The sequence below is a fragment of the Prionailurus bengalensis genome, chromosome B4, assembly GCF_016509475.1.
Source record: "Prionailurus bengalensis isolate Pbe53 chromosome B4, Fcat_Pben_1.1_paternal_pri, whole genome shotgun sequence".
NCBI lineage: Eukaryota > Metazoa > Chordata > Mammalia > Carnivora > Felidae > Prionailurus > Prionailurus bengalensis.
The window spans coordinates 36,318,295-36,346,067 of NC_057358.1; the positions used below are offsets into that span (position 1 = coordinate 36,318,295).

Genomic DNA, 27,773 nt, shown 5'->3' on the forward strand with positions numbered 1-27,773 from the left:
GAGCCACCTATGTGCCCCTGAAGTAAAATTTTTGAAAATTAACCAGCCATGTGTTCTGCTTCCAGTGGGCTTTCAGTTGCATCTTCACTACATGGTTATTAACATCCAAAGGAGCTACTCGGAATCCAATTTCATTCTGTCCTTTGGATTTTTCTCTTTCAAGAAGAGAGAAATTAAAATTTCTATGGCAACATGCTACATTTGAGAGGCAGGCCTTACCTTTTTACTAATTAAATAAGTGAGGTAGATAACTAATTAGGCTGTTAAATATGTGTTCTTTGAGGCAATATCCATATCAGGGGTAAGTAAGTATGGCTCTACAACTCCAGTCTGCATTTCTTGATCTGTGGGTTAATACTGCTGTCTTTAACATTATACCATGGAAGTATCTGTATTTAACACAACTTTCCTTCACACATTGTAAGTGAACAAATAGTGCTTAACAAATAGCAAGGATTTAGCTGGACAACAGCATACTGCTTCAAAATTCTGCAGAATTTTAGTAAATTTACACCACCAGTGCAGTTAAGTCTCTTGGTTAGTATGATTATAGCCTAGTTAGGGATATCATCAACCCCATCTATAAACTAGGAACAAAAGGAGCTTAGACTTAATGTTTTAAAAACTGTTCTCTTTCTCTGTATTTATTCAACTTTTCTTTCCTTCACTTTCTATGTCTGCTCTCTATAGCTCTCCTCATTCATTTTTATGTTTCTTTTATTCACAGTTTTTCTGTCCAGAATAGCCTTTCTCTATTAAACAAAGGAACAAAAAATAAAATAAAATCACAATATGAATAAAAGAGAATCACTGGGTATTTTACAGGCAACAGTAGGCAGAAAATGTAGCATGGGAAGCAACATAAACTAATTCATCGAATGGTTCTTTTACTTAAAAACTTAAGTGTGTTGTAACCCACTGTTCCCTAGAGACAACTGAAGATATATGCTACTGACTTGTCAAGAATCCTTTATCCAAGTATCCTTAACTCAGATTTTCCTTCAGTACCCATAATTATCAGTGGTCATCGCTTCTATGAAACAACACATGGCATATGAGCAGACTGTCCTTAACCCTCTCTTTTCTAAGCAGCCCTTTTTTTCCTCCCAATATATGAAATTTATTGTCAGATTGGTTTCCATACAACACCCGGTGCTCATCCCAAAAGATGCCCTCTTCAATACTCATCACCCACCCCCCCCTCCCTCCCACCCCCCATCAACCCTCAGTTTGTTCTCAGTTTTTAAGAGTCTCTTATGCTTTGGCTCTCTCCCACTCTAACCTCTTTTTTTTTTTTTCTTCCCCTCCCCCATGGGTTTCTGTTAAGTTTCTCAGGATCCACATAAGAATGAAAACATATGGTATCTGTCTTTCTCTGTATGGCTTATTTCACTTAGCATAACACTCTCCAGTTCCATCCACGTTGCTACAAAGGGCCATATTTCATTCTTTCTCATTGCCATGTAGTACTCCATTGTGTATATAAACCACAATTTCTTTATCCATTCATCAGTTGATGGACATTTAGGCTCTTTCCATAATTTGGCTATTGTTGAGAGTGCTAAGCAGCCCTTTTTGATACTTGAGCAAGTCACACTGAGGGAAGAATAAAGTGGTACTTTTGCAAATGGTAATTCCTATTATCTGTTGAAGAACTACCCTTTGCTAAGAATCCTGAATCTGGACACTGAGTTTCCAAAGGTAGCTCCTACTGCATCAATCTAAATAGCAGCTGAATTTTAACAGTGTCTTGTCAAAGTTCAAGTGAGAGACTTACCTGCTCCTGGGTCATCTTCTGCAGCTCATTCTCCCAAGCTGCCTGGTCATCGTCCAAGTTATAGGAAGCTGGTGGAGTGAGTCCACGAAGAATCAGGGGGTCTCGGTCATGGCAGAGGGCTGTCAGGTGTCCAATATACAACTTTAATTTGCTTCTATTCTGGTCAAGTTCTAAGAGGGGCTGGATGATCTGAAGTGAAAAAATTGAGGAAACTCAAGGTCAATCTGAAACAAGAAGTTCAAATATCTTTGTCTTCCAAGTCAAAGAAAACTGGCCAAAGACTCAAACTGCTCTAACCACCACTGAAATCTTCAGGATTATAAAAAGATACAGTTCCACACACTTGCACATTTACACTGTCACATCTAAAGCCCCTTTTGGGAGACAGGTAGGGAATGCTGGCTTAGTCTATCAAGATGAAACTGAGAGTTCCGTACTTAGGCAGGGGATTAAACACAGGACTAACTTGTTTTTACCACGATGACATTCATGATACAGAAAGACTCCAGTTACCTCATGATTTCTCTTCCCGTTTATTTATAAGAGGTTACAAAAAAAAATGCTAGCGAAATTTGCTCACTGAAAGCCTGGACAGCATATACTTCATGTGTTCCTTCACCTCCCGGAATGGAAGAAAAATTCTGTCTCTGGAGAAGGTGCAAGTTTTTCTTGGCCATGAGATGTGATGAGTGAACTCATTACTAAATCTGCCTCATCCTGGCTTAAGCGCCCCTCATTCATTTCACAGAGGTATCCAATATTCTTTTTAAACAGTGATTGATAAATTCTTATATAACACCAAACACCTGACTCACAGCCAAGGACTCTCTGAAATTCTCTCAGTTGTAACACTGGTTTGATGTTTATCTTGAAAAACAGTCCTGCACTTTTTTTTTTTTTTTTTTTTTTTTTTGGTATTCCCTTTACCCTGGATGAATAACTATCCCTTGATTCCACTTGGAAGCACATGACAGATGACTTCTACCCCAGAATTTCATTTGACAGCTCTCATGACAATACTCTGGTCAGGTACTTGGTAGTTGGTCAAAGCCTGGCGTGTTTAGGAAGAGTTGGGCCAGATCTCACATCTCAGAACGAGGAAATGTTAGAGCAGCACCTGCTTGATACATAGCAGCTGTGAGAGTTGCGAAGCTCCACCAAAATGCTGGCAATTCTCAAAATGTTCCCAGGGCTTAAAAGGCAGAGGTCTGCACCTGTTACATGTCACTAGGCTGGCATTTTTCATGTACAGGACACCTCTAACCCACCTAATGAATAAAGGAGCTCAGTAATCTTCTTTACAGAAACAAGGACTGGCATTACTTTCAAAAGTGACACTGATTTCTCCCTGGCTCCCGAGAGGCCTGCTCCTGCTGCTTTCCTTTATTTCTCTTAAAGAGTTTTTTTAAATGAATAAAGTTTTACATATTTTATGAAATTAATACATATTTACTCTGAAAAATATGGGAAAAAAGTATAAAAGAAGTGACAAAATAGGCTATAGGCATTACCATTTGCAATGTTGGGTGATTTTCTTCTAAGTCTTCTAATAAACTTATATAAACCAACTTTAACAGTATCACACTTCATATTTTGCTTGATACACTGTTTATCCATTTAATGTTATAAACATTATGAGTACTATTCAAACATTACCTATTCCTGGAAAAACATGGTTTTTAACGGTGGCTTTATAAATACATCACATTTCCTGTATTTTCTAATATTAATTCCATGAAATAATTGAGAGGGAAGAGCCAGGGGCAACTGGGTGGCTTAATCGGTTAAGCATCCACCTTCAGCTCAGGTCATGATCTCATGGTTCGTGAGTTCGAGCCCTGCATCGGGCTCTGCATCTGGACAGTGTGGAGCCTGCTTGGGATTCTTTCTCTCTCTCCCTCTCTCTCTGCCACTCCCTAACTTGTGCTCTCTCTCTCTCTCAAAATAAATAAAAACTTAAAAAAAAAAAAAAGAGAGGGAAGAGCCAGGGCATAGTGACTAAAACAATCTTTAGCTTACTAAAGAGATCAGAGTTCAGAGGTTAGGCCTATCTAGTATTACATATTATAGAAGTTGAAGCCTGGCTAGACAAACCAGAGAAAGTAAATCAACTTAGCATTATTTTGTTTTTTAAACTCATACACACAATTCTATAAGGATAAAGGTTAAACACTTAGGTGCTGGTATGGAAAGCTCTTGGGTTCTATAAGAAACCCCTAATCAGCAGGCTCATGGTACCAGTTTGTGCTGGCATTTCCTACCTATGATAGACATATTGGCCCTGCCAATCACAGAAGGAAGGGACTCTTTGAATAAAGCAGAGGATTTAGAGAGTGGGGAAGTTGGACAATTTTTCACTAACATCACCAATCTCTCAAAAAGAATTGTATTTTATTTCTGGCCACAAATGCATACTCACTGCAGAAAATTTTATAAAGAATTCCAAAGCATAATCTTTAAAAGCAATATAAAGGCAATATTCCCTTAAATGCATGCACACTTTGCACTTCAATAACTAAACTGCCTAGTCATGGTACTAGAACCATAACACACCACATCCCTGAGGCCTCCACACAATGTAGCCCTATTTCTTTTCTTTCTTTCTTTCTTTCTTTCTTTCTTTCTTTCTTTCTTTCTTTCTTTCTTTCTTTCTTTCTTTTTCTTTTTTTTTTTTTTTTGGTTGTTGTTTTTAGCTTGGCCTTGTCTTCCATTGATAAAAAAAATTTGGCGGGGGAGGGGGAATTCACTTTTGGGACTACCACTTATTCTGTGTGTGTGTGTGTGTGTGTGTGTGTGTGTGTGTGTGTGTGTGTTGGGGGGGGACTATAGATGTTATCACATCTGGGCTGCAAGGCTGAAAAAGCTGATATTTTAGGTAATTACTGTTTGAATAAGCAAACTGGCATGAAAGAATATGACCACAGAGGAAGGGGACAATGTGATAAATGGTAGTAATGGAAAAGTCAAATTTCTGATAGTAAATGACATTTAGAAAAATACTACCTCATTACTACATGACTTGAAATGAAAAAACTTATTTTTCAGGTCCTTGTTCTTAAAGGTAAATTTAAATTGATTTAAATGCATTTCATGTTGAAGTGCTAACTGACTAAAAAACATGATAGTCTTTTGCACTCTATAATTCCTCAAAGTCCAAATTGAAAAGTTAAAAAATGATGGAATTTGAAATTCTTTCCAGAATAAAAATTCATCTATGCAACAGCCCAGATGTCTGTCCTTTCTTCCCATGGCTAAAGGAATTGCTTTAACAAAACAAAACAAAAACCCCATAGGGCTTACTATGTGAAGGCATAGGAAACAGCCCAAGTAGCACAGCTCTCAAATCTACCCTCTTAAAAAAATCACTTTGGCCTCTCTGGGACACATTTAACCACGTCAATCATGTGGGAAATGCCCTTATCTCTTCCTTTTCCCCCTATCTGACTTGGGCAGGCCACTTAGAAAAGAAATTGCATTTCCCACAAGGTAGAACTGCCACTGCCTAATCTCAAGAGGGAAAAGGGACGCTTGTCAAGTGGAATGAGGATGCCTTACAGGATCTGTAAGTTATGTCTTCTGTCCACATGCAACCTCAGTACATTGGCAAGAAGTCCTACCAAAAACTATCAGAAATGTGGTCAGGCTTAATTCCATAGCTATGCAGAAAAATAGTTATACATCTTTTTTTGTCAAAATGAAGTTAAAAAATGAACTTATCAAGATTAATTTCTGCTTGTATCAAATGTAATGCCAAAAGGCAATGTTCCCCTAGTCTTAATATTTACCAAATTATTAAGGAAAAGAATTTAAATTACAAAAAGGGATAAGATATTTTTGGTTGACTTACTGATAGCTTTGTTTCTTCTCTAAAGGATTTATTTGCTTATGTACTAGATTCTCAAACTGACTTCAGAGGCCAGCATTTGATGACATATGGTGACAGAGGACAGTGATCTTCTGAGGTATTTATTTTAACCTCCTTTCCACTTAAGTGAGATTAGATGGGTAAAGGTCTTTTGGAAGACAGATGAATTGCTCCTGTATTGTTCAGTGTAGACTGTGAGTGAAAATTCCAGTTTTCCATTTCTGCAACCCGTGTATCTATGATATCTGAACACACTTTCTTAGACCGTTTGACTCTTCAATACCAGGATGGAATGTGCACAGTGAAAGACTTTTAACTAGTCCATTATTTAGCCTCCTTTTCTCTTCTCCCTCTACTGTTTCTTTGTCAGACACTTTAAGTATAGATTAGTTCGTTGTAACACATTCTAGGCACTGGTTTTATTTTTTTAATTTTGTTTTTTATTTATTTCCTTATTTATTTTGAGAGAGGATGTGAGAGCATGATCGGGGGAGGGACAAAGACAGAGAAAAGAGAGAATCTTAAGCAGGCTCTGCACTGCCGGCATGGAGTCCGACACCAGGGCTTGAACCCATAAACTGTGAGATCGTGACCTGAGCCAAAATCAAGAGTCAGAACCAACCGAGCCATCCAGCCATCCACCCTAGGCACTCATTTAAAAAGGAATGGTGTAGCTTCATCATAAAGGCTGAGTGAATAGGTACTCAATATTATTTGGAACTTAAGATTTTGGGGTAACTAGTATTTTGCTGTTTGGAAGATGCCATTTGTTATTATTTATTATTTATTTATGTTAAAGTAGTCTTCAGGCCCAGTGTGGAGCCCAACATGGGGCTTGAACTCATGACCCTGTGATCAAGACCTGAGCTGAGATCAACAGTCGGATGCTTAACCAACTGAGCTACCTAGGCACCCCAAGAAGATGCCACTTTAAAAAATATTTTATTTTTGAGAGAGAGAGAGAGAGAGAGTGCAAGCATGAGGAGGGGAGGGAGAAGGAGAGAGAGAATCTCAGCCTCCATGCCCAGCACAGGCCCAATGTGGGGCTTTGAGATCATGACCTGAGGCCAAATCATGAGTTGGACACTTAATGGACTAAGCACCACCCAGACACCCCAAGAAGATGCCATTTTTAAAAATGTTTATTTTTGGGAGAGAGCGAGTGAGTAGGAGGAGGGGAAGAGACAGAGGGACAGAAGATCTGAAGCAGGCTCTGCACTGATAGCAGACAGCCCAATGTGGGGCTTGAACTCAAGAACCATGAGACCATGACCTAACCTGAAGTCAGACACTTAGTTAAGTGACTTAAAGTTAAGGGTGACTGAGCCACCCAGATGCCCTGAAGATGCCATTTTTAAAAAAGCTAACATTTATCCATCATTTACTGTGTTCCTGGAAAATTATTTTTACATTTGCTGTGATTCTTCTGTGGCTAGCTGACTACCCTTAATTGGCTATAAAATCTTCTTGTTCCTCTTTATATCTGCTGCTGAAGTCTTCAGAGACAGGTTCACCTGCCCATATATTAATGGCAAAAATGCTAGTGGTAGTTTTGATTTCTCACTGGGTTATCATTACACTTCTGTCCCCCAGTGTAGGTGTATCAAGAAAGTCCCAGAACAAATAACAGTAACTGCCTAGAGACATTAGTCTCTTAACTATATTTTTGTCTAGAGGCTCCAGCAGAGGGCTAACTCTGAAAAGTAAAAAAAAAAAAAAAAAGAACCAAATAAATAAATAAATAAATAAATAAATAAATAATATTAATCAATCTAGTCTCAAAGTCTTTTTTCCTTCAATAACTAAGTTTATCTTCTTGGCCAATTATATACTTCAGGATAAGAAAGATGAAGGCTAGTGTTAAGTTTCTTTACAAAAGTCTGGAATTTTGTGTTATGTTCTTACTTAAATGCAGTTATTTGTGAAAGAATAGAGTTCTTTCAAAAAATATAGTATATCAAATGACATATATTGAAACTAAAAAGTTATATAATTCACTTAACAAACATTTAGTGAATGCCTTTGTGCCATGCCATATCTAGTTTTAGCTGGTGGGAATATTAAGAATAAGGTGTGGTTCTACTCTACATTAAAAAAGTCATGAAATAATGGAGCTAATGTGTTGAGTGTATACAAGAATTAAAATGCATAAATTCATGGTTTATCTTCAAGTTTACTTTTGAAATCAACTTCAGGCAAACAAATTGCTAAATAAACCTCTGTGCTGTGCTGTGAAGCTTAGTTTAACTTTGTCTTCATATATATGAGGTTATAAAATTCAAGTTTTTTCTTCTTTAAAAGAATTTTTTTAATGTTTATTTTTGAGAGAGAGAGAGAGAGAGAGAGAGAGAGAGAGAGAGAGAGAGGCAGAGAACAAGGGAGACACAGAATCCAAAGCAGGCTCCAGGCTCTGAGCTGTCAGCACAGAGCTCGATGCGTGCTTGAACTCACAAACCTCGAGATCATGACTTGAGCTGAAGTCAGATGCTTAACCAACAGAGCCACCCAGGCACTCCTCAAGTTTTTTATTCTTAATGGTCTCTGAGATCCAACTTCTTAATTAGCTTTCTCACTTGAAGCCCGAACAGAAGGAAAATTAATGGATTCCCTAAATGTTTTTGGTGGTACAGTCTTACCCATTTTTAACCCTACCAAATAGAAAAAAATATACTTTTGAGAATGGCCCTCACTAGACACTTCTCCTGCAAGAGAGAGAATAGCTTTAGACTTACTTTGTACTTAGAGGGCTAGTAACTGAAAAACAATTCTAGTATAGCATAGCTGCCTTTCTTTTAGGGGTAAGTTAATAAACTTCCAAAATTCCAGGAAAAATTAACAGATAACCTAAAGTTAAAGGCAAGTTAAAGTTAAGGGCTCCAAATCCTAACCCTTACTTCATTAACTATCTTTCATGTTTAACTATTTGACTCCCCAAATTTTATAGAATGTGACTTTCCTGTATTTGTCTCCTAAACCAAAAATAAAAATCATGACAAAAGCAAAACAATCATTTATATCATAAATATTTTCTAAGTACCTAAAATAGGTGTGTTATAGGAAGCAGAATCTGTTCTTTCAGCCTCCCTTACAGATGACCTACTATTACTACTATAGTAAATGAAATATTTGGACTGGGGAATCACTTAGGCTCACTTAACCCTCTCATTATGTTATCTATCTATATACTGGTGGCAAAGATTCTCACCAAACTTTAGTTAGGTTCTCCCTGAACTCTCTTCTCAACTGGCCCTAATTTTGGGCTCATCTCTACATTGTCTAGCTCTATCAAGAATTCTGCTAAATTGGTTTATCAAGAATCTCTCATCCTTGATATTTGATTACTCTCAATATATGATAAGGTTCCTCATCCTCCCTCATTCTCCAGGTGATCGCTGGCCTGCCTTCAGCAAGGATCTTATTAGGTCAGTTTAGCCAGAATGTGCCCTTATCCCTGGTGTTTTGTCTTGGTAAGTGTCCATATACTGATCCCAACCCTGCTTCTTGGCCATGAATTTCCAGTTTTCCTTACCGTATTCAGTTCAAAGATTGTTAAGCACAATCTTTCTCCCCACTGAACAACTCCATTGCACTGCTTCCTATCCCTATCACAGTTGTCTTGAATAAAGTCTGTCTTACTGTTTTAAAAAGGGAATGGATAATTTTTTTCTTTAACACTGAGTAAAGGAAAGGAATAGTAAATACTCAGTTACACTAGGAATTCAGGTTCAGGGACTATTGGGTCACTGAGATGAATAAATGTTAATCAGAAATCTTACTACAAACAGAAATATCTAGTTCTTAAAGTAAAAACTGTCTTCAAAGGTTTTAGATTTTAAAAAGGCTTTATGGTTTGTTAAAGTTTAAATGTGTCTATCAAAATTGCCAAAGGCTACAGGTTTTGAAGTACAAACAAAAGTGGTAATCATTTTATAAAAAACTGGGGGCTCAGTTGGTTAAGTGTCTGACTTCAGCTCAAGTCATGGTTTCACAATTTGTGGGTTCAAGCCCTATGTCAGACTGTGCTGACAGCTCAGATCCTGGAGCCTGCTTCAGATTCTGTGTGTGTCTCTCTCTCTGCCTGTTCCCCGCTCATGTTCTCTCTCTCTCTCTCTCTCTCTCTCTCTCTCTCTCTCAAAAATAAACATTAAAAAATTTTTAAATAACATGTGGTCATTTCCTCTTAGTTTCATGGCTCAGAAATCCGTTGTCAACTTTTCTTTAAGTATATACTACCACTTCAGCAAAACAAAACATTTTCTACTTCTTGATCTGGATAGAGAGAGAAAAAAAATCTGTACTCAAAGTTGTAAGGAGACAGGAAACAGGGTACAGAATAAAATGAATCTTGAAATCTGAACTACAGAGCTGCTAACTATATTTTGCCTAGTTACTCTTCATTTAGTTAAAACCTATCCTATTTTATGCAGTATAATAAATGCTACTCAAATACAGCAGAGTGTTGCGGGCCTGCCCACTGGTAAGGGAAGGGCATCTCCCACTGGGCCCTTTTATTCATATGCTCGTGGAGGATGTTAAAAGCTGTAGGTATTTCAAGTACCTGCTTTAACACTTGGAAATTTGTAAGATACATGAAAATAAGATCATTTACCAATAAGGGGGCAGACAAGTATGTACAAATGAAGAAGTGCAGATAAATGGACATTAGGTGGAGAGAATGCTACTATGAGGCACAGAAGCTACTACAAGCTAACCAATCAGGGGGACACATAGTAGGCACCCTGAAGATATGGTCAGATGAGAGAAAGAGAACTAGATTCAAGAAAACCACCCACTCTGCTAGATTAAGAAATGCTAAGAATAGGTGCATGCTCCAAAATTCTTCCTCGCTCTTAAGAGCTAATAAAGATGGGAAAGCATCTTCAATTCAGTTCTTGGCTGAAGGCTTGCCTCTCCACAATAAATCATTTATTGTATTTTAGTGAACAATGTAGGGGTTAAGTATTTGTGTGTACACCTAAAAGTGTACACAATAAAACAGGTAAGTGACCACCCCATTCTATACTAAAGTTCCATGGCTATTCACTCATGAATGAGAAATTACAGGGAAAAAAATCCAGGCATGGGGGAGAAAAATGAGGCAGAAGAGGGAGAAAAGAGGTTCACACTTTTGGAACATGTGAGCCAAATGAATACTGATGCTGCATTGAAAAGGAAAAACTAGTTAGACAGTTGGCCGCAAGCAAAAATGGTGGCCTCAACTCCTTGCATGCCTGTGCACCTACCTGAGTGTTGAAATTAATAACTCACACTCCATTCTGATCCTTTGAGGTGCGGGGCCTAAAGTACTCCTGCTATAATTGTTTGTTGCAGTCACGCACAACAACACTTCTTGGCATTATTACATGTCTGCTAGACAGATGGATCTGAAAAACAGCAACATGCTTGTTGCCTGCTGGGCAAACCACAATAACAACCTTATCACAACATTTCATTTTCTTCTCTTTCCAATGCAATGTACCAACTGCACTGGAAGAGGAAGAGAAAGCCAAGTGGAGGTACCCAGGGTAAACAAAAGGAACCTCCTGGCTTTGACAGTCTTTCAATAAATAGGGAATGATCTAACAAAGAATGTACATTATAGGGAACACATCCACTAGCTCCTTCTCATAGTCTAGTCTACAGGAATATGGAGAAGAAAAGGGCCAAGTATGATCATCTAGTAACTATGCGATTTGATAACATATCTGTATAAGGGCTCCCAGAGGCCAGTCTCTGGAGGAGACTGTTTTGTGATTAGCTTATTTTAAGGTCAGGTTAAAGCTGTGTGTGTGTGTGTGTGTGTGTGTGTGTGTGTGTACACACCTAAAAGAGTTGGAGGAGTAGACAGAGATAGTTTGCCATTAGTCACATTATTATTTCAACTGTAGTGTCAAATCAAACACAGCAGGACCATGCAGATATTTAGAAGTCTACTATAGAATGCTCACTGATAGGCTGTGGCCACTGAGGGGCTCATTCTATCTGAAGACAGACATGGTAGACATGGCTCCTCATCAAACAGTGCTTAACAAGAATGTACCCCCTACGAGGGTACAGGTGGGAGAGGAGAGTTTATCTACCATTTGGAACGCAGGGGAAAATATCTATAGCTGTGGAGAGATATCAGAAATGGGTATTTCTGCTATTTAGAGAAGAACTAATTTTCATATAGGAATTTGATCTCTTAATGCTAAAGTTAGAAATAACCAGGAAACAAACTGTGACAGGTTAGACACATGATTTGGTGTGTATAAGAAGGCACACAGATATCCTTGCAGTGGGAAGAGGACGGCAAGGGCAAGACGGAAGGAAAGATCTGAGCAAAATGGCCCTTAGCCATTATATTCAGGTTTAGCACAGCTTAGAAATCTGCAAACTGAGAGGATGGAAGTGTTTCTGAATATCATAAAAGAGCACTTCAAGAACTGAAACCCGTACCAGGACAGGAGACACAGGGTGTCTGTCTCTTTAACTTCTCCTTCTCATTAGTATACATTAAATAAAGCTAGGCCCCCCGTGAGCTAAGGCTAATTCCAGGAAAGGTGCCCTATTTTAGCCACAGTAGCATCATCATTCTCTTCCTTTCCTCTTCTACCTCTCTCTCCTCCTGACCTACCCACACGAAGAATCTGTATTTCCACTCCACACATACATACCAAAAAATGTCAGATATCTGAGAATTGGAAAGGGATCTTGGCTGCTCTGACAGAGCCGTCCTTCCTGGATTTATGTCTGCCGTAGTCAATCAGGAAATCATATTTAAAAAGCAAATTCTTTCTGAAAATCTTATACACCGTGAACAAATCCCATGGATTAATGATTTCCAGACATTACCCTTTTACCTTGGGAGTAACCCAGGCTTTGGGTGGAAAAAAAAAAGGATTTGGGAAAAACAAAAATTAAGAAGATGGTTTTCTCTACCCATTTTCTTTAGTTCAGAATAAAACCTCCCAAATAGTCACTGAATTAATCTCCCCTCCTCCTCCTCTCTGAAAGTTAAAATTGCTTAGCAAAGCACAAACTCTGATAGATATCACCATTACATTATTACTAGTAGTTGATGCTTAAGCAAAGCTGTTATTATTTGAGGATAGAAAAGTTACTATGACAAAATACCAGAAATCCTGTTATAAGTTAACAGCCAGAGGAATTCAGGATTAAGTAACCTGGGGCAAATCAAGCCTTTTTGTGTATATATGACCCAATTTTTGGAAGAAGGATTCATGTGCCCAGATTCCCTCTGATCCAATACAGAGTTCAGTAAGTGCTGACTGAAGATCAGCTCTGAAGTACAGTGGCAGAGTGCAGCAGTCCCACTGGAAACTGAGGAACAGAGGAAAGAGCAACACACTCTGTGACACAGCTGACAGATCCTAAGAGAAGAGCAGCGGAGTACTTGCAGGTAAAAGAATGGAGTGCCAACAGACCAAGGGAGAAAGTTCCAAGGAATTAGAAATGGGGGTGTATCTAGACTGCAAGAAGGTAAAGTTACACGATATTACAGAGGAAGGAGGCTCTTAGTATAGTTATAAAGTGACTTGACAGTGGGGGAAAAAGGTACGTTTGTACAGAATCTTCCTAATTTGTTTCATCTACAAGCCTCTAGCTCCAGCTTTTGGTACTCATGATAAAGCTACCATACATATGGACCCACATCCAATTCTGTAGCAGTTTTCATGGGAAACACAAAGGACAGAGACCATGTTTCTAAAATAATCAGAGTACCTAATATTTTATTGGGCTTAGAAAATAGGAAACAATGAAAAAGTGCAGTAGAAACTCCAACTCTGAAAATCAACCAAAGAGGAAAAGCAACAAGAGAATGTAGAACACACCTTTTCTTTACCATGTTAATCTGTTCATGTCACTAGTGCTTTTCCTTGGTCTCTTTCCAGGGAGTATACTTTTTTTCTCAACCATTTTATTTTATTTTATTTTATTTTATTTTATTTTATTTTATTTTATTTATTTTTGGGACAGAGAGAGACAGAGCATGAATGGGGGAGGGGCAGAGAGAGAGGGAGACACAGAATCAGAAACAGGCTCCAGGCTCCGAGCCATCAGCCCAGAGCCTGACGCGGGGCTCAAACTCATGGACCGCGAGATCGTGACCTGGCTGAAGTCGGACGCTTAACCGACTGCGCCACCCAGGCGCCCCAGGGAGTATACTTTTAATGTCATAGACTTTCACAGCAACTAACAGGAGGAACAGCTCTCTCCACGCTTCAAGCAATCTGCCCAAATATATGCATCCCTCAATTCTGGGGGATTCTTTACACTAAGTTGCTTGTAGGCTTCAGCAGCTGTAATCTTCTGTATGAGATGCTATTGCTGACAACAATTAGAAAGCCCTAGATCATCCACAGGCAGCAAGGTCTCTGCCATTCTCACCTAAACAATTAAGTCTCAAGCCATTTGGTCCGGTGTACTTCTGTATTCATCTATCTAATACACCATCCATATACCATTTCCCAGATGTACCATTTCAAAGAATACTGCAAAGCCATCCTAAGGCTGACATTTGTGTCTCAGACTATCTTGTGAGTTCAGTGCTGTACATTCTATGTACCTGAAGGTTTTCAGCTCTGATTTAATTAACATGCCCATCTAAACAATCATACTTTTTTTGTGCACAACAATAGAGCATCAGGTTCACGTTACACATGCGTGCGTGTGTGCGCGCATGCGCGCGCGCGCGCGCACACACACACACACACACACACACACACACACACAATATGCGGTTTGATTACAGGGGCCAGGCTCCTCTAAACTAGAACTCTTGCATCCCAGTGTCTCCTGAAGCAATTACAACTTGTACCTTCTAGGAAAGCAGAGTTGTTTGCCTGGCTGCTTGCCTTATCTGCTCTCATGTTAGTTACTTCACTCATGAAATTTTTGCTAATTAGCCATGGAATTAAAGTAACTTAGATGGTCTTCTGTATCTTATGATCTTACTAAGAATCTTATCGACTTGAATATTTCTCCAGAAAAAGCTGCTAGGGCATCTTATACTTTATAGCACTATAATCCAAGAAGACACAGTAGTCTCCATTCTTTACTGCCAGGGAAGGCAATGTGGCTGGCTGTGGCCACAAGCATGACTCATTCAAACACTGCAGCCATAAGCATGTAGGCCCTTGGCTGGTAATGTTAATTACTGGGCATCCAGTTTCAAAGACTGGTGAAAAAAGACTTTTTCACCCAGAGGCTATCCTCACCAGAAAGACAGATTTGTATTCCTCACATTATGTGGCTATAAAATGTCTGCATTGTACCAAAAACTCTGTGAGGAAGTATAGAACTATGGAGCAATACTGTGCAGTAGTTAAAAGCATGGGCTCTGGAGACAGACTGGTTTAACTCCAGGCTCTGCAACATTCTAGCTATGAGACCAAGGACAAGCTACTTTGGGGACAGTGTATTTTATGTGATTGTAATGATCCATGTGTCTACCACAGAGGAATCTTGTTCAATAATTATTAACTATTATTATTATTTTTAACTATTACTATTTTCAAGGATCTGTTTCATCATCTATAAAATAGATCTGAATAGATGTAAAATACAAGTTATTCTTGATAATTTTAGCTGACACTCTGACCCCTAAGACATTTTAACTCTATCACTGTGCTTCGCTCCACCACCAACCGTGGATGGTGAGACAACCACGGGATGCGGAGTAATGAGAAAAACAAAGAAGAGCTGGATCAGCAATAGACCAGAGGCTGGTAAATTACAGTCCGTGGACCAAATTTAACACCACTGCCTGTTTTTCTGTAATCCATCTTCTAAGAATGGGTTTTACATTTTCAAATGGTTGAAAAAAATGAGAGGAAGAATATTTGGGTGACATATGGAAATTACATACAAATCAAATTTCAGCATCCATAAATAAAGTTAGATTGTGAGTCATGCTCATTTATTTACATATTACCCATGGTTGCTTTTAATCTACAAACCTTTACCCAAAACTTTGTCAATCCGTACAATAGATCAATTCCAGACAGTGGGGTAACTATAATATTAGGAAATTCTTATAACTGTCTCACAGATTAGTTAAGAAATAAATAATAACTACCATTAAAAAATTCAATTCATAACTACAATGAGACATCACCTCACTCCTGTCAGAATGGCTAAAATCAAGAACACAAGAGACAGCAAGTATGGGTGAGGATGTGGAGAAAAAGGAACCTTCATGCACTGCTGGTGGAAATGTAGCCTGGTGTAACCACTGTGAAAAATAGATGGAGGTTCTTCAAAAAACTGAAAATAGAACTACCCTACAATCGAGTAATCACATTACTGGGTATTTTTCCAAAGAATACAAAACCAAAACACTAATGCAAAGGGATACATGCACCCTTATGTTTATTGTAGCACTATTTAAAATAGCCAAATTGTGAAAGCAGCCCAAGTGTCTGAAAGATGAATGGATAAAGAAGATGTGGTGTATATATATACAATGGACTATTACTCAGCCATAAAACAGAATGAAATCTTGCCATTCACAGTGACCTAGATGGAGCTAGACAGTATTATGCTAAGCAAAATAAGTCAGTCAGAGAAAGGCAAACACCATATGATTTCACTCATATATGGAATTTAAGAAACAAAACAAATGAGCAAAGGAAAAGAAAAGAGAGAGAGACAAACCAAAACAAAGACTTAACTATAGAGAACACATTGATGGTTACCAGAGGGGAGGGGGTAGGAGGATGAGAAAAATAGAGGATGGGGATTAAAGAGAGTACACTTATCATGATGCAAAAAAAAAAAAAAAAAAAAAAAAAAATATATATATATATATATATATATATATACGTATATATATAAAAGAATCAATTCATAATGAATATTATTTGCATCAATAGTGATATTAACATAAAATAAAACGTTGATGTTATAGAAAAGTGAATTTGGCAATAGGCAAATGGAAAAGAAAGGATACTAAAATGATTCAGCAAAATACTAGAATAAGAATATTGAATAAGAATATTGAAAACGTTAGCCATTTTCAATTACATGTATGGAACACTGATAAAGAAATTAAATAGAATTAACTTAGTTTCAGCTCCCGCAAAAATTCAGTGAAAATTCCTTGACACTGGTATATCCTGATTTAAATGTTTGTGAATAGGTCAAATATTTCTATAGAGTCAAACATTCTCAAGGTTAAACAAGCGTGAAACACTAATTGGACCAAAACAGCATCTTGTACTCATTTTCAGTACAGAGCTAAAAGATGGGAGGAATTTTAAAGATCATGTAGGTAATCTATTCCCCTTCTCCTTGCCCTACTTTCTAAATGAAAAATTCAAGACCTGGAGAGGTAACCTGACTTGTAAACATGGTTAGGAGCTATGTTACTCAGCTAGTGGCTGTGGATCACAGCTTGATGCTTCTCCCCTTGGCTTTATTCACTGCTTTTTATTTGAATAGTTCCTGTGGGCAAGTTAACTTCCTAAACCATAACTGGGCTTTTATTTTATTTTATTTTTTTTTAACGTTTTTATTTATTTTTGGGACAGAGAGAGACAGAGCATGGACGGGGGAGGGGCAGAGAGAGAGGGAGACACAGAATCGGAAACAGGCTCCAGGCTCCGAGCCATCAGCCCAGAGCCTGACGCGGGGCTCGAACCCACGGACCGCGAGATCGTGACCTGGCTGAAGTCGGACGCTTAACCGACTGTGCCACCCAGGCGCCCCGTAACTGGGCTTTTATACTACGTTCTCTATTTTCTAACCCAAAGAAGATTGGAAACAGTTGGAGACATTTCTTAGAAGAACCAAAGTTTCTTGATAATGAATATATTCCCACTTTACTAACTCTTCCATCCTTGCATCTATTCAGGCCTTCAGCATCACTCTCCAAGACAAAATAAGAAGCTAATCTTAACTGACCTTCTCGTTTCCAGTATTCTCTTTCTGTCCATCCTGTACAGATTACATGGCATACTAAGGTCTTCATGATCTACCTGCTGACTGCACCAGCTTTTATGGCTTGCCCTCCTCCTACCCTGATACTCTCTGGTGTTTTAAAATAACTCCACAAATTCTTTTGACATGCCTCTCTTCAAAAAGTAGAGCCTGAGATACTCTGCTCCATTAAATGTGGGATGGTCTTAGTGACTTGCTTCTAAGAAACAGAATATGGTAAGAGTGCTGGTATGTACCCTCTGATTCTAGGTCACAGAAGGCATTTGTGGCTTCTTCCTTATTCTCTTCTCCAGATTCATTCATTTTGGCTGAAGTTGGCCACCATGTCACGAGGATATTCCAGCAGCCTTATGGAGAGATCCATACAGGGAGGAACTGAAGGCTCTTGCCAACAGCCAACATGAACTGTAGATGAGCCATCTTGAAATTGAATGCTCCATTCCCAGTCAAGCTTTTGGATAACTGCAGTCCCAACTGACATCTTGACTGTAACCCCATGAGACTCTAAGTAAGGACTACCCAGCTAAGTGGCTCCTGAATTCCTGACCCACAGATACCTCTGAGATAACAAAGGCTTATTATCTTTTATGCTGACAAGTTGGGGGTAATATGTTATGTAGAAATAATTAATTACACCTTAAGCATTATCCACAGTGAACTACTAAGAGTATACCAAATTTGTTATGCTGTTTATGCTTCCTTGTCTAAAATTATATCTGTTTGGCAAATGAGAACTGCTCATTCAAGAGGCAGCTCACTGTCACCTTCTCTGTGAAACCTTGAGTTTCTTGGAGAGGCCTGGGTTTTCCTACTGTACCTTGTAAAATTTTTTCTGTTGGAGAAAATGTGGTTTAGTATTTGTTTTACTGTCTTGAAACATATATTTTAATCCATATACCTAGTGCAGTATTTGGATTGGAAGTAGACTCCCAAAAAATATTTTTGACTTAATTTTCTCATTTCAGTCAGTTTTAAACCAAACAATAAAAACCTCAAACCACACTTATGGAATTATTCTATGTGAACTTAGGACCCAGATGTCAATGATAAAGGAGTATGGAGAATGTGCTTTTCAGCTTATTAAAACATGAAGTGAGGGATAAACATTCTGATTCAATTTCTGGAGGATATAACAATATGAATGTTAGATTCTAAATAGTGACCCACCAACAAAATGACTATGAAAATTTAAACATTTAAGATGTTTTCACTTAATATCCAAAATGACAAAAGCAAAATTTGAATAACTTATTTTATATTCACATGAAAAGGAACGCAGACAGTCCAAGTGCTTTCTAGGTTTGCCAAATCCCTCCTCATACAAAAAGTTTGTAATTCTAGTCTTGAAATTGAGGAAGAAAGAGTGGTACATATTCAATGTTGACTATCTTTCAATGAAAAGAAATGAAGTCTTGCTAACAAGTGGTTTGCCTTAAAACCTGAATTTTCACCAAAAAGAACCAGCCATCTGTTTCAAATATTTTAAAGACTAAGCCCCATTTTGTGCTCTGCTTTGATCTCCCAGGATAATAGGAAGACAGTGATATAGTCCAGCTACACCTCAATCAAGTGTGCTCATTTAATTTATCCCAGAAATGCTAACTGCCAAATCCAGCTGGAAACTTTAGCCTCGTCATCTTCGGATCAGGAAGAAGGAGGAAGACACATCAATGGAGAATAACTCTTTTGTTTTGGTTGATGATGCATTTTTGTATTTCAGAAAATATTCCTTTAACCCAAAACAGATAGTAATCCTAAAGACAGAGAGAATGTATAGAAAATAACAAATTAGTGAGAAGCTGAGGACAAGTTAATGAAAGGAATACTGTAGAACCCTATTGTAACAAGATTGTTGTTTAATAGTTCAGATAAAATGTGATTCAAATCATGTCCTCCAAAACATAACTCCACAAAATAAAAATGTGATATAATAGGCAACTGCTAAGCCTGTCTTCCAAAACTATTAAAAGGGGGCCCTATCATATGGTAACTGGTGGGTGTGCATGGTGAACTTAATGGCATATTCTAGAATGTGCACTAGATACTGACTGGAGCTAGATCAGTCTGGAAAACTGATACACATGAATAGAGTCAGATTATAGGATAAATAACCTGTTAAGGTACAGAAGAATTTAAAAGATTAAAAATATCTGGTACTAATGTATAAAAACTTAAACAAATTATATGCAACTTCCCTTTATGGTAAAAACTCACCAGCTTTTTCATTTGATAAATATATACTGAGCTCTGCAGGGTCTCCACATTTTCAGATGACTGTGAAAATCAACTGAGATGTGAAAACATTTATTTTGCACAAAGTGTAAGGGTATTTTTATTGTCCAGGAAGAATGTCTCAATCACAAACTGCACCTCAAACAGGAGAAAGACAGCTCTTCCCCATTAGTCAAATGCTCATAATCATTAAGATAAGGACCAATGGTGGGGCACCCATGTGGCTCAGTCGGTTAAGTGTCCAACTTTGGCTCAGGTCATGATCTTGCGGTTTGTGGGTTTGAGCCCCACATCAGGCTCTGTGCTGACAGCTTGGAGCCTAGAGCCTGCTTTGGGTTCTGTGTCTCCCCCGTGCTCTGCCCCTCCCCCCACTTGCATTCTGTCTTTCTCAAAAAAAATAAATAAAACACTTAGAAAAAATTTTTTAAAAGGATCTGAGAGCATATGTTCCAGAAACATTTAAAATACCGTAGTTCTGAGTCTAAGAAATAAATCACATGAGTCACAGGACAATGTCACCTTAAATCATTCAGCAGAAACTATAAAAATGTAGAATGTACCTATGGAACAGTATAAATGATGTCTTAAGAATACATCAAGAGAAAGGTTTCTCTCCCAAATTACTTACAACTTTCTCATGTAGTCTAAGAGGTCTTTGCCTCTGTGGAACTTACGTAATTTTCAAGTGTGTCCAGAATTACTTTAGACTCCAGTATAGAGGTGGTGGTTTCTACTTCTTACTATTGCCTGAAAATCACCTTCAGGTCAGAAAAACTCCAGAAGAAGAAGTCACCTGCCATCATGGGGTGCTCCTTAAAGGTAATCAGGTCTGACTTAATATGTATGGCTAACATCCCATGCCTTGAGGCCTTGGAGAGGTACCTATATTGTTGCTCAGGCACTACTGGTAAACTTTAACAATTCAATTAGAGATTCAGAAAAGAAGATTAATTTCTTTTGCTGCAGGAAAAAATAATTACTAGGATTGTGGGTTACCTGTGCAATTAAAGTAAAGTTACTCTAGGGGCGCCTGGGTGGCTTGGTTGGCCAAGCATCCAATTTCGGCTCAGGTCATGATCTCACGGTCCGTGAGTTCGAGCCCCGCGTCGGGTTCTGTGCTGACAGCTCAGAGCCTGGAGCCTGTTTCAGATTCTGTGTCTCCCTCTCTCTCTGCTCCTCCCCTGTTCATGCTCTCTCTCCGTCTCAAAAATAAATAAACGTTAAAAAAAAAATTTAAAAAAAAAGTAATGTTACTCTATTAGGAGGCAGGAAAAATCTATAAAATAAATAGTAGCATCAATGGATCTCATAAATATTCCAGGGTTGTATCACAGCCACTAAGAATGTCTTTGCTACTGTCATTTATTTAGCACTTCCTACATGCCAGGCAAAGGGTTAAGTGCACTAAATACCTTATTATATTTAATCTGCACAACAGCCTTTGCTGCAGGTTTTATTATTGCCATTTAACAAATGAGGAACACTTAGAGAAGAGGTTAAGTGATTTGTGGGAAATTACATAGCTACTGAGCAGCATTCAAATTAGGTCTAAAGACAAACACCCTTTACCACCAAGGTAAAAGGCCATAAAAATAATATAACTGCCTTATAAAGGACACAAAAGAAAAAATATTTTGTCAGTTTCATAGGTGGGATATAATAGTATATTTAAAAAAATTTTTTTTAACATTTATTTATTTTTGAGACAGAGAGAGAGCATGAACAGGGTAGGGTCAAAGAAAGAGGGAGACACAGAATCTGAAACAGGCTGTCAGCACAGAGCCCGATGCGGGGCTCAAACCCACGGACCGCGAGATCATGACCTGAGCCGAAGTCGGCTGCTTAACCAACTGAGCCACCCAGGTGCCCCATAATAGTACATTTTTAAGAAAGTAGAAATTTTTTTCTTTTTTTAATTAAAAAAATTTTTTTTCATTTATTTATTTTTGAGAGACAGAGTGTGAGCAGGGGAGTGGCAGAGACAGAAGGAGACATAGAATCTGAAACAGGCTCCAGACTCTGAGCTGTCAGTACAGAGCCCCACGCAGGGCTCGAACTCACAAACTGTAAGATCATGACCTGAGCCAAAGTCAGACACTTAACCAACTGAGCCACCCAGGCGCCCAGAAAGTAGAAACTTTTAAGTGCACTAATGTGCATGTATCACAGTTATGACAATACCTAAGAAAGAAATACCTAAGAAAATACCTAAGAAAAACAATAACTCTGGACTATGAGACAAGAGAATGTTAACTGAGATTGCATCAGAATGGTGGGATTATGGGTAATTCTTTCCCTTTCGAAGTTAAGTGATTAGTGTTGACTACAAATCCAATTTTTCTCAATCTGCCTTCCTTAAGACTCCTAGTTCTCACACAAAGAAAGTCCCCACACAGTCATTTATGCACAGAAGTGTGCATTCTGACAAGTAGAGAGAAGAGAGTATATATAACTCTAGGAGACACAGTGAGACCTATTCCTTTCCTGTCTGCTGCTGGAATGGGGAAATGGGGCTGGGCATGCCTCTATCTATCTTCGTGGTCATCCAGTTCTGGAAGACTGTCGTCTAGGGTTTAAGGGGAAAAAAAAAAAAAAAAAAAGTGAAAGGCCAGGGAGGGGGGAAGTTCTGAGATACTTCTAGGTTGGTGACCAGTTATCAGAGAAATCCTAATCGGGAAGAAGATGTATAAATTCACCAGGAGTACCAGTGTGTTGTGGCTCCTGGGGGCCTAAATACCCTAGTGGGCTTTTAGAAGGAGAGCAGAGGCAGCCATCTTGAAGGAATCCCAACAGTTATAATACCTCTACAGCAGAAAAATGTTTTCATGAGAAAAAGCGGAGCTCTTGGGTGCTTGCTTCCAAGATGACCATGGAAAGAAGAAACAATTATCATGAAGAAAAGGGCCGCCAACATTATGTGCAGCTTGTTCATTGCACCCGCTGTGCCTGATGTGTGCCCAAGGACTAGGCCATTAAAACGTTCATGGTTTGAAACACAACAGAGGCTATAGCTATCAGGACATTTCTGAAGCAAGGGTCTTTCACACCTTTATGCTTCTCAAGCTCTAAGTGAAACTACATTACTGCAGGAGTTGTGCCATTTGTAGCAAGGTAGTAGGGTATGACTTTTGTGAAGCCCAGAAGGACCAAACATCCCCCAATGGGATTTAGATCTGCAGGTGCTACCCTATCACCTCTGCCAAAGCCAATGTAAGGAGGTGAGTTTTTAAGTCTGAAGAAAAGCTATCCTCTGGAAAACAAATAAAATGGAAATCATACTTTAAAAAAAGGAAAGAAAAAGAAAAACATTGAAGATAAAATCTGGTTCAGTCACAAATCATTCTAAATCATGAAGGAAGAAAGAATGGTAAGCTGAATTTAGAAGTACAAAGGTACACAAAACAGTGAAAAAACTGGGGAATGATTACAGTTAGTAAATAAAAGCAGTATTCTATTTCTATGATAATGTTGATAGAGCTTTCATATTGTAGCTAGCATGCATTACTTTATCTTACTATATCAACTATTACAGTCCACAAAGCGTGTAACATAGTTGTAGTCTGAATTTGGCAAAAACTGTAGTCTAGAGCAAAGGTTCTAGAATTCTGAGAGTATCTGCAGGCTATCACAAAGCACAGTGACTTCAGAAAATGTTGACTAACGCTAAAAATACAGAAAGTTGGTGTTTAAAATACAGAGATTTGGTGTCAAACAACTATATCCTTTTCCCATCAGCATTCCTTTGATGTATCTGTAAAAAATGTTCTAAAACTAAAAATGAAGACTGCCTGTGTTACACTTCAAATACCACACAAAAGCTATCTGAAGTGAATGCTGGCTGTGCACCTACTATTTGCATAGCAGCTTATGGACTTATAAACACCTTTCACACTCACTATACTGCCTTAAGAGAAATAGGACAGTTATCATCACACTCATTTTAGAGATGAATAAACTAAGGATCTAAGAGGTTAATGAATTACTTAAAATATCTGACCTTCATTTAATGTTTTTTTAATTATACAAACAGCTGTCTACATTTTTCTTGGATAATTCATGTGAAACAGAAAAGACATATTTGAAGTTTGAGGAATTTAATATCTAAGGGCCAGAAAAACGATAGTTGATCCTAACAGTCTGTCAGAGAAAAAACAACTTTGGCACTTGAAAGGTTGTGCTAAAAACCTAACAGCTCTGTCCAAGTCATATAAACAGATCAACATTGTCCCACAGTTATTCTGGAAAGGCCAAAACACATCAAGGAGGAATGATGTGAACCTTTGTTCACAGAGGAGTGATTATTTTTGTGACGAATTCTTTTTGTTTCACTCTTTGCTGTGAGATAAGGCTGAGCAGGTATAGATGACTGGCACCTCTCTTAGTTGAATAAAAGAGTCAGGATCTGGTGAGGCTGGTGAGAACACTGGTATACAATGCTTGGTTCTCCGCTCTGTTTATCAAGGGCTCTTATAAGTTTGGGGGAAAGAGGACAGCAGGAAGTAGAAGCGGAAGCATCCACTCTTGCAGGAAAATATTACTATCCCCACAGGAGAAGTAGCAAAATCACATACCAAAAAGTACTCTCACTCCCAACTATTAAACACAATTCAGTATAAGTGCCTTAACAAAATTATATACATGTACCCTTTTATAGAAGAGAAATACCACTTTGAAAGAAATAATTCCTGACAACAAAAAATCTTAATTTTCCTCTAGTCTAAGCAGAAAAGTGCTATTCCAAAGCTAAAAAGAGATTAACAACCAATTCAACAGAAAGAAAAGAAAAGAAAAGCTTCTTAGGTTTTAAAGATTCAAATAAAAGCTTCTTGAGGTCCCAAGCCATTCTGGTATTTTCTCTGGCTATGGGTTAGTGAGTTACTGTTGACCTGTGAAGTATATATATCATCAGCTCTTCTCATGACATAATGTTTCAGCAGATGGCCAGTAAAGAAAATCACAGGGGACTACTTCAATGTTTACTTTATTTCTCTTTAAAATGTTAAAACCAATCTAAGAGGGAAGTTCATAGTGATAAATGCCTACCTCAAAAGACAAGAAAAGTCTCAAATAAACAATCTAACTTTACACCTCAAGGGGCTAGAAAAAGGACAAATAAAGGCCAAAGTTAATAGAAGGAGGAAATGCTGAAGATCAGAGCAGAAATAAAGGAAATAGAAATCAAAAAGACAATAGAAAAGATCAATGAAACTAAGAGCTGGTGTTTTGAAGTGACAAACAATAGCTAGACTCTCCAAGGAAGAAAAGAGAGAGGATTTAAATAAATAAAATCAGAAATAAAGGAGGAGATGTTACAACTGATACCACAGAAATACAAAGGCTCATAAGAGACTACTAGGAACAATTATATGCCAACAAATTGGATAACCTAGAAGAAAAGGATACATTCCTATAAACGTACGACCTATCAAGTTTGAATAATGAAGAAATAGAAAATCTAAACAGACCAATATTGAGTAAGGAGATTGAATCAGTCATCAAAAATCTCCCCAAACAGAAAAGCCTGGGACCAGATGGTTTCACTGGTGCATTCTACCAAACATTTAAAGAATTAACAGCAATTCTTCTCAAACTCTTCCAAAAAACAGAAGAAGGGAAACTCTTGAAAACTCATTTTATGAGGCCAGTATTACCCTGATACCAAAACTAGAAGAAAACAGAAATGCCACAAGAAAGAAAATAATTATAAGCCAATATCTCTGATGAACATAGACACACACACACACACACACACACACACACACACACAAACCTCATGAAAATATTAGCAAACTGAATTCAACAATACATTAAAAGGATCACATCTTGGATCTGGTGGGATTTATTCCAGGGGTACAAGGATACTTCAACGCCTGCAAGTCAGTCAATGCAATACACCGTTAACAAAATGAAGGATAAAATGATGATAGTCATCTCAATAGAGGCAGAAAAAGCATTTGACCATATTAAACATCCATTTGTGATAAACTCTCAACTAAGTGGGTATAGAGGGAACACACATCAACATAATAAAGGTCATATATGACAAGTCCACAGTTAACATATTCAGTAACAAAAAGCTGAGAGCGCTTCCTGTAAGATCAGGACAAAACAAGAATGTCTATTTTTACCAGGGCTCCTGGGCGGCTCAGTGGATTAAGCGTCCGGATTCAGCTCAGGTCATGATCTCACAGTTTGTGAGCTCGAGCCCTGTGTTGGGCTCTGCGTTGTCAGCACAGAGCCTGCTTCGGATCCTCTGTCTCCCTCTCTCTCTGCCTCTTCCTAGCTTGCACACACACTTGCTCTCTCTCAAAAATAAATAAACATTAAAAAAAAAAAAGAATGTCTATTTTTACCACATTTTTTTTAGTATTGGAAGGCCTAGCCAAAGCAATTAGACAAGAAAAAGATATAAAAGCCAACCAAATCAAAAAGGAAGATGTAAAACTGTTACTATTTGCAGATGACATATTATGTATAGAACACCCTAAAGACTGTGCAGAAAAATTGTTAGAATATATGAATTCTGTAAAGTTGTAGGATACAAAATAAATACGCAAAAAACTGTTGTGTTTCTATACACTAATAATAAACTATCAGAAAGAGAAATTAAGGAAACAATCTTGTCTACAATTACATCGAAAAGAGGGGCACCTAGGTGGCTCAGTTTGTTAAGCATCCAACTTCGGCTCAGGTCATGATCTCACAGTTCGTGGGTTCAAGCCCCGTGCCGGGTCCTGCGCTGACAACTCAGAGCCTGGAGACTGCTTTGGATTCTGTGTGTGTGTGTGTGTGTGTGTGTGTGTGTGTGTGAGAGAGAGAGAGTGTGTGTGTGTCTCTGCCCCTCCTCCACTTGTGCTCTCTCAAAAATAAATAAATGTTAAAAAAAAAAAATAACATACCCAGGAATAAATTTAACCAAGAAGGTAAAAGACCTGTATATTGAATACTGTAAGTCATTAATGAAAGAAGTCAAAGAAGACACAAATAAATGGAAAGATATTCCATGCTCAAGGACGGGAAGAACTGATATTATTAAAATGTCCAAACTACACAAAGCAATCTAACCTATGGATTGAATGCAATCCTTATTTAAATACCAATGACATTTTTCACAGAAATAGAATAAATAATCTTAAAATTTCTAAGGACCCATAAAAGGTCATGAATTATCTAAAAGTAATCTTTTGGGGCGCCTGGGTGGCTCAGTCAGTTGAGCGTCCGACTTCGGCTCAGGTCACGATCTAGCGGTCCGTGAGTTTGAGCCCCGCGTCGGGCTCTGGGCTGACAGCTCAGAGCCTGGAGCCTGCTTCTGATTCTGTGTCTCCCTCTCTCTCTGACCCTCCCCCGTTCATGCTCTGTCTCTCTCTGTCTCGAAAATAAATAAACGTTTAAATAAATAAATAAATAAATAAATAAAAGTAATCTTTTTTTTTTTTTAACATTTATTCATTTTTGAGAGGCAGAGCATGAGTAGAGGAGGGGCAGAGAGAGAGGGAGACACAGAATCCAAAGCTAGCTCCAGGCTCTGAGCTGTCAGCATAGAGCCTGATGCAGGGCTCGAACTCATGGACCGTGAGATCATGACCTGAGCTGAAGTCAGACGCTTAACTGACTGAGCCACCCAGGCGCCCCTATCTAAAAATAATCTTGAGAGGGGTGCCCAGGTGGCTCAGTCAGTTAAGCATCCGACTCCTGATTTTGGCTCAGGTCATGATCTCACAGTTCAGTTCGTAAATTCTAGCCCCATGTTGGGCTCTGTGCCAACAGACAGGAGCCTGCTTGGGATTCTCTGTCTCCTTCCCTCTCTGACCCTCTCTCTCTCTAAAGTAAATAAATAAACATTAAAGAAAAGAAGAAAAGCAATCTTGAGAAAAACTAAAGCTGGAGAAAGTCAATATTCAAGAAGTATTCATTGAATGCCTGTTAATTTGCCAGACAACACTTAAGTGACCTCTA

At 38.3% G+C, this 27,773-nt stretch overlaps 1 protein-coding gene and 1 pseudogene across 14 annotated transcripts in view; one reads left to right on the forward strand and one right to left on the reverse strand.

Moving 5' to 3' along the window:
• Positions 1-27,773, reverse strand: part of ERC1 (ELKS/RAB6-interacting/CAST family member 1) — a 518,359-nt gene that overhangs the window by 43,489 nt on the left and 447,097 nt on the right. For 10 of the 14 annotated variants that reach the window (XM_043565007.1, XM_043565004.1, XM_043565003.1 and 7 more), the window contains one exon: positions 1,778-1,966. In XM_043565007.1, the coding sequence (XP_043420942.1) occupies positions 1,778-1,966 (189 nt within the window). Of the gene's footprint in view, positions 1-1,777; positions 1,967-27,773 lie in introns of those variants that run through there. The other 4 variants (XM_043565015.1, XM_043565013.1, XM_043565016.1 and 1 more) reach the window with 1 other exon arrangement.
• On the forward strand, positions 22,108-23,459 carry LOC122474044 (annotated as a pseudogene).